Below are 7,500 nucleotides of genomic sequence, written 5' to 3'. Positions count from 1 at the left end.
AGAAGAAGAAGAAGAAGAAGAAGAAGAAGAAGAGAAGAAGAAGAAGAAAAAAGAAGAAGAAGAAGAAGAAGAAGAAGAAGAAGAAGAAGAAAGAAGAAGAGAAGAGAAGAAGAAGAGAAGAAGAAGAAGAGAAAGAAGAAAGAAGAGAAGAAGAAGAAGAAGAAGAAGAAGAAGAAGAAGAGAAGAGAAGAAGAAGAAGAAGAAGAAAGAGAAGAAGAAGAAGAAGAAGAAGAAGAAGAAGAAGGAAGAAGAAGAAGAAGAAGAAGAAGAAGAAGAAAAGAAGAAGAAGAAGAAGAGAAGAAGAAGAAGAAAGAAGAAAGAAGAAGAAGAAGAAGAAGAAGAAGAAGAAAGAAGAAGAAGAAGAAGAAGAAAAAGAAGAAGAAGAAGAAGAAGAAGAGAAGAAGAGAAAGAAGAAGAAGAGAAGAAGAAGAAGAAAGAGAAGAAGAAGAAGAAGAAAGAAGAAGAAGAAGAAGAGAAGAAGGAAGGAAAGAAGAAGAAGAAGAAGAAGAAGAGAAGAAGAAGAAGAAGAGAAGAAGAAGAAGAAGAAAGAAGAAAGAAAAGAAGAAGAAGAAGAAGAAGAAGAAGAAAGAAGAAGAAGAGAAGAAAGAAGAAGAAGAAAGAAGAAGAGAAAAAGAAAAAGAAGAAAAGAAGAAAAAGAAGAAAAGAAAGAAGAGAAAGAAAGAAAGAAAAAGAAAGAAGAAAAGAAAAGAAGAAGAAGAAAAGAAAGAAAAAGAAAAAGAAAAGAAAAGAAAAAAGAAAGAAAGAAAAGGAAGAAAGAAGAAGAAAAGAAAAAAAGAAAGAAGAAAGAAGAAAGAAGAAAAAAAGAAAGAAAAGAAAGAAAGAAGAGAAAGAAGAAAGAGAAAGAGAAAGAAAAAGAAAGAAAAGAAAGAGAAAAGAAAAAGAAGAAGAAAAAGAAGAAGAAAGAAAAAGAAGAAGAAAAAAGAAAGAAGAAGAAAGAAGAAAGAAAAGAAGAAGAAAGAAAGAAGAAAGAAAAGAAAGAGAAGAAGAAAAAGAAAGAGAAGAAAGAAAAAGAAAGAAGAAAGAAAAAGAAAGAAGAAGAAGAAGAAGAAAGAGAAGAAAGAGAAAAGAAGAAAAAGAAAAGAAAAGAAGAAGAAGAAAAAAGAAAAAGAAGAAAAAAGAAAAGAAAGAGAAAGAAGAAAGAAAGAAAGAAAAGAGAAGAAGAAAGAAAGAAGAAGAAGAAGAAAGAAGAAGAGAAAAAAGAAAGAAAAAGAAGAAGAGAAAGAAGAAAGAAGAAAAGAGAAGAAAGAAAGAAAGAAAGAAAAGAAGAGAAAGAAGAAAGAAGAAGAAGAAAAAAGAAAGAAGAAGAAGAAAAGAAGAAAGAAGAAGAAGAAAAGAAGAAGAAAAAAAAGAGAGAAAGAAAAGAAGAGAAGAAAGAAGAAGGAAAAAGAAGAAGAAAAGAAGAAAAGAAGAAGAAAGAAAGAAAGAAGAAGAAGAAAGAAAGAAGAAAAGAAAAGAGAAAGAAGAAGAAAGAAAGAAGAGAAAAGAAGAAAAGAAGAAGAAGAGAAGAAGAAAAGAGAGAAAGAGAAGAAAAAGAAAAAGAAGAAAGAAGAAAGAAAGAAGAAGAAAGAAAAGAAGAAAGAAGAAAGAGAAGAAAGAAAAGAAGAAAGAAAGAAGAAGAAGAAGAAGAGAAAGAAAGAAAGAAAGAAAAGAAGAAAGGAAGAAAGAAAAGAGAATGAAGTACCAAATCAAATGGATAGGGAAAGAAGAAAAGAAAAGAAGAATAGAATAATAAAAGAATGATGAGAAAAAGAAGAAGAAGAGAAAGAAGTAAAGAAAGAAAGAAAATGGAAAATGTGAATAGAAGTTAAATGAAAGAAGGAAGAAAGGAAGAAGGTAGAATATTTATGGAATTAATATTAATAGAGGACATAGGACTTTATACAAAGAAGAGAAAACTCTAATAATCTAATTAAAAATACATTAAATGTAGTAAGTATAAAGGTATAATATAATATATAAATTAATAATAATTTTATAATATATTAATAATTACTAATATTCTAATAAAATATAAATAATCTACTTATAATATATCTAATTTAATATATAATTTTTAATAAATAATAATAACCTTAATACTCAAATACTAATACTCAATCAATTTTAAATATTCCTTATCAAATTAATAAAAAATAATAAAAATATTAAAATTTATCATCTTAATATACTCTCACTTAAATGATACTAAACCTAACTACTGTCTTAATAAATTTCATTACTAATATCAATACATACTACATAAAATACTTATAAATAAATTTTAATAAAATATCCTTAATAATATTCCTTTAACAAACATAATAATATTATAATCCATATTAAATCCTAATTTAATATTTACTAATTTAATATACAAATAAATGTAATAAATTTTACTTTAAATACTACTTAATACTCAAACATATACTATTCCTTACATAATAATTATCATATTAAACATAATACCTACTAACTCCTAATACATAATCATCATTCTAATTAATTAATATAATTACTTAATCCATACCTAAATATAAATAATAATAATAATCAATATAATCCCTCATTATCTCATAAAATAATAATTCCTTAATATAATACACATTAATTAATAATAATAATCATACTTATATATACTCCTTCAATCTCATCCAAATATCCACTTCATTTCCCTTAATTAATTTTTCTTCCATTCTACTTCTCCCACTACTACTAATTTACTATAATCCTAACCTATATCACCTCATAATCTCTCCCTCTCTTATTATAATATAATTAATAATCCTCTACTAATAATCTTATATTTTATCTACTCCTATAATACCTTAATATAATCTAAAATCTATTCAATATTTAAATAATCTCAATTAATTTAAATCTACTTATAATATTTCTTAATAAATTTCTCTCCTTTATAATTTCTTAATCCTAAATCAATATCATTCACCTTAATCATACTACTATCATTACATCTTCCATAAATCATCATACTTTACCTACCATCCATCTACCCCTTATATAATAATATTATCTTACTTCTACTCTAAATTATAAACTCTCCTCCTTTCTACAAAACCTTTTTCATACTTTTTTCATAATAATCATAATTTATAACTCATATAATTTTTTATAAATAATTCCATCCTTTTCTTACATACAATAATTTTACTTTCTCAATATTAATATCCTTAATATCCTTAAAATATACTACTTCACTACTAACCATCCTAACTAATCTATCTTCAATTTTAATAAATTTAATAAATAATAATAATCACTAAATACATTATTCCCACCTATTCCCTACTTAATTAATCATAATAAATCTAATAATCTATTTATAATATAATCATTATTAAATAACTAATCTAATCATACATAACTTAATCCCATCATAATATTATACTCCTTCTTTCCTATAAAACTTACCTCCTCAAATCCCTCTTATCCTACATATAAATCACTTTCCCATTCATAAACCTTTCATTTAAACTATTATAATAAATCACTTAATAAATATTTATCACAATCTACCTATTACCTTACTAATAAAATTATACTCTCAACTCAAAATCCTCTTTTTCTTTCTCCTCTTAACTCCCTAATCATATACTCATCTAATTATTCAACTACTTAATATTCCATAACCTATGCTATCTCATTTAAAGTAAAATGAAAGAAGGAGAAGAAGAAAGAAAGATGAAGGTGAAAGAAAACGAATAAAAGAAAATAAGTAAGGGAGATGAATAGAAGAGAAGAAGAAGGAAATGAAGAAGAAGTGGAGAAGGAGAAGAAGAGAAAAAGGAACCGAAGGAAATGAATAGAGAGAAAAAGAAAAGAAGAGAAGAAAAGAAGGAAGAAGGAAATAAAGAAGAGAGAAGAGAAGAAGAAGAAGTAATGAAGCCTGATACTCGAGATAATAATACTAACTATAATAAAACTATATATAATAATAATTACATACTCTATAGAATTAAGCAAGAGAAGAGAAAATAAGGAAGTAGAAGAGATGAGAGAAGAATATGAAGAGGAAACAAGGAGAAACGAGTAAGAAGAGAAAGAGGAAGAGAAGAAAAAAGAAGAAAGAAAGAAGAAGTAAAGGTATAAGATGATAAATGATAATAATAAGAAGAGAAGACTAATAAGAAGTATAGTAATGTAATAAGAAAGTAGAATATTAAATTAAGATACTGTAAATAATATCATATTAAGAAGAATTAGACGAATATCTACGACTAAAAAATAAGAGATAGAAGATAAAAATGAAGAAGAGAAAGAAGAAGAAAGAAAAGAAAAGAAAAGGAAAAGAAGAAGAAAAGAGAAGAAAGAAAGAGAAAGAAAGAAGAAGAAAGAAAAAGAGAAGAAAGAAGAAAAGAAGAAAGAGAAAGAAGAAAGAAAGAGAGAAGAAAGAAAGAAAGAAGAAAGAAGAAGAAGAAAGAGAAGAAAGAAGGAAAAGAAAGAAGAAGAAAGAAAGAAGAAGAAAAAAGAGAAAGAAGAAGAAAGAAGAAGAAGAAAGAAAGAGAAGATAAAGAAAGAGAAGGAGAAGAGAAGAAAAGGAAAAGAAGAGAAGAGAAGAAGAAGAAGAGAAGAGAAAATAAAGAGAAAGAGAAGAAGAGAAGAAGAAAGAAGAAAGAAGAAGAAGAAAGAAAAAAGAGAAAGAAAAAGAGAAAGGAAGAAGAAAAAGAAAGAAGAAGAAAGAAGAAAAGAAGAGAAGAAGAAAGAAAGAAGAAAAAAAAAAAAAAAGAAAAAAAAAAAAAAAAAGGAAGAAGAAGAAGAAAGAAAAGAAGAAAGAAAGAAAGAAGAAAAAGAAAAAGAAAGAGAAGAGAAAGAAGAGAGAAGAGAAAAAAAGAAGAAGAAGAAGAAGAAAGAAGAAGAAAGGAAAGAAAAAAGAAAAAAGAAGAAAGAAGAAAGAAAAAAGAGAAAAAAAAAAAAGAAAGAAGAGAAGAAAGAAAGAAGAAGAGAAGAAGAGAGAAGAAAAGAAAGAAGAAGAAAAGAAGGAAGAAGAAGAGAAGAAGAAAAGAAGAGAGAAAGAAAGAAGAAGAGAAGAAGAAGAAAGAAGAAAAGAGAAAAGAAGAAGAAAGAAGAAGAAGAAGAAGAAGAAAGAAAGAAGAAGAAGAAGAAGAAGAAGAAGAAGAAGAAGAAGAAGAAAAGAGAAGAGAAGAGAGAAGAAGAAGGAAGAAAGAGAAGAAAGAGGAAGAAGAAAGAAGAAGAAGAAGAAGAAGAAGAGAAGAGAAGGAAGAAAGAAGAAGGAAGAAGAAGAAGAAGAAGAAGAAGAAGAAGAAGAAAAAGAAGAAGAAGGAAGAAGAAGAAAGAAGAACGGAGAAGAAGAAGAAAGAAAGAAAAGAAAGAAGAAGAAGAAGAAAAGAAGAAGAGAAGAAAAAAGAAGAGAGAAGAAAAAGAGAAGAAGAAGAAGAGAAGAAAGAAGAAGAAGAAGAAGAAGAAGAAGAAGAAAGAAAGAAGAGAAAGAGAAAGAAAGAAGAGAGAAGAAAAAGAAGAAAAAAGAAGAAGAAAGAAGAAAGAGAGAAGAAAGAAAGAAGAAGAAGAAGAAAGAAGAAGAAAGAAGAAGAAGAAGAAAGAAGAAGGAAAAGAAGAGGAAGAGAAGGAAGAAGAAGAAGAGAAAGAAGAAGAAAGAAGAAGAAAAGGAAGAAGAGAAAGAAGAAGAAAAGAAAAAGAAAGAAGAAAGAAGAAAAAGAAGAGAAAAGAAAGAAAAAAGAAGAAAGAAAAGAAGAGAGAAAAGAAAGAAGAAAGAAGAGAAGAAGAAAGAAAAAGAAAGAGAGAAAAAGAGAAGAAGAAAGAAAGAAGAAGAAGAAGAAGGAAAAAAAGAAGAAGAAAAAAGAAGAAAAGAAGAAGAAAAGAAGAAGAAAGAAGAAGAAGAGAAGAAGAGAAAGAGAGAAGAGAAGAAGAAAGAGAAGAAGAAAGAAAAAGAAAAGAAGAAAGAAAAAGAAAGAAAGAAAGAAGAAGAGAAAGAAGGAGAAGAAGAAGAAGAAAAGAGAAGAGAAAGAGAAGAAAGAGAGAAGAAGAAGGAAGAAAAAAAGAAGAAGGAAGAAGAAGAAAAAAAGAAGAAAGAAGAAGAAAGAAAGAGAAGAAAGAAGAGAAAAGAAAAAAGAAAAGAAGAAGAAGAAGAAGAAAAGAGAAGAAAAGAAGAAAGAAGAGAAAGAAAGAAAAAGAAGGAAGAAAAAAAAAGAAGAAGAAGAAAAGAGAGAAGAAGAGAAGAAAAGAAAAAAAAAAGAAGAAAAAAAAGAGAAAGAAGAAGAAAGAAAAGAAAAGAAGAAAGAAAGAAGAAGAAGAAGAAGAAAGAGAAGAAGAGAAAAGAGAAGAAGAAGAAAGAAGAAAGAAAAAAGAAAGAAAAAGAAAAAAAAAGAAGAAAAGAAAAAGAAAGAAAAGAAGAAAGAAGAAGAAGAAAAGAAGAAAGAAAAAAGAAGAAAGAAAAGAAGAAGAAAAGAAAGAAGAAGAAAAGAAGAAGAAGAAGAAGAAAGAAGAAGAAAAAAGAAAAAGAAAGAAAAAAAGAAGAAGAAGAAGAAGAAGAAGAAGAAGAAGAAGAAGAAAGAAGAAAGAAAGAAGAAAGAAGAAAGAAAGAGAAGAAGAGGAAGAGGAAGAGGAAGAAGAAGAAGAAGAAGAAGAAGAAGAAGAGGAAGAAGAAGAAGATTCTCATCATTAATTTTTCTCTCTTTCTTTTGTGTGTTTCCAGAGACTGGTCATGACCCAGCTGTTCACGGGGCCTCTCTGGAGGACAGGAATTACAACAACGACTCTTTCAAGGTAAGACATTACATGACGCCTGGGATTGTGTGCTTTAACTCACTCAACCCTAACAACGCCTATAAAACTGGAGCTTTTATTTGGGATGAGATTAGTGGAAGAGTAGCGTCCCTTGATTGGACGTCACCCATAGCGGAAAAGTTATTAGAGAGAGAACGTCATGTTGGTTGTGCGCATGCATCTCTCGTCCTCGCTTCCGGTGAAAGCGGCATGAGACACTTCACCGAAAGCGAGGACGAGAGAGACGCTTGCGCAAAACCAATTAGACGTTCTCTCTGTAAGGTGACGTCCAATCAAGGGACGCTACTCTTCCGCTAATCTCATTCCCCATATAGCGCAATATCCACTAAATGTGGTCAACGCGCTTTACAAAGGGTCTCTGACCAACAGCAACACGTAACATGTAGAACGAGACATAACGCCTGTTAGCGATATTACAAAATTTATTTCCGACAGAGACAACGCTGTTGACGGCCAGGTACTGAGTACGGTGAGAGAATTTGAGTAAAAAGAGTCTTTTCCAAGGACTCAACTATGCGCCCAGCGAGGCTCGAACCAGGACCTTCCGACCTACTAGACCACATAGCCGCACAAGCAGAATATATCCGTAGTTTACCCGGGGTTACTTTTACCCCATACCTATTTATTACATTTTTATGAGACAAATTATAAGTGTAGTATCAAAGCTCATGTTTTTAGTTTATATATGTTAATGGTAGTTGAATACAACTCTCTATGCAC

General features: G+C 28.5%; 1 protein-coding gene across 6 annotated transcripts in view; it reads left to right on the top strand.

The window, feature by feature from the left end:
- The window catches only part of LOC144960006 (uncharacterized), a 219,998-nt gene that overhangs the window by 159,445 nt on the left and 53,053 nt on the right, over positions 1 to 7,500 (top strand). For all 6 annotated transcript variants that reach the window (XM_078892938.1, XM_078892937.1, XM_078892939.1 and 3 more), the window contains one exon: positions 6,689 to 6,759. In XM_078892938.1, the coding sequence (XP_078749064.1) occupies positions 6,689 to 6,759 (71 nt within the window). The remainder of the gene's footprint in view (positions 1 to 6,688; positions 6,760 to 7,500) is intronic.

The sequence above is a fragment of the Berghia stephanieae genome, chromosome 14, assembly GCF_034508935.2.
Source record: "Berghia stephanieae isolate SIO BIC M18660-M18661 chromosome 14, UCSD_Bste_1.3, whole genome shotgun sequence".
Lineage (NCBI taxonomy): Eukaryota > Metazoa > Mollusca > Gastropoda > Nudibranchia > Aeolidiidae > Berghia > Berghia stephanieae.
The sequence above is the reverse complement of the archived record's forward strand: the minus strand, read 5'-3'. Positions and strand labels throughout refer to the sequence as shown.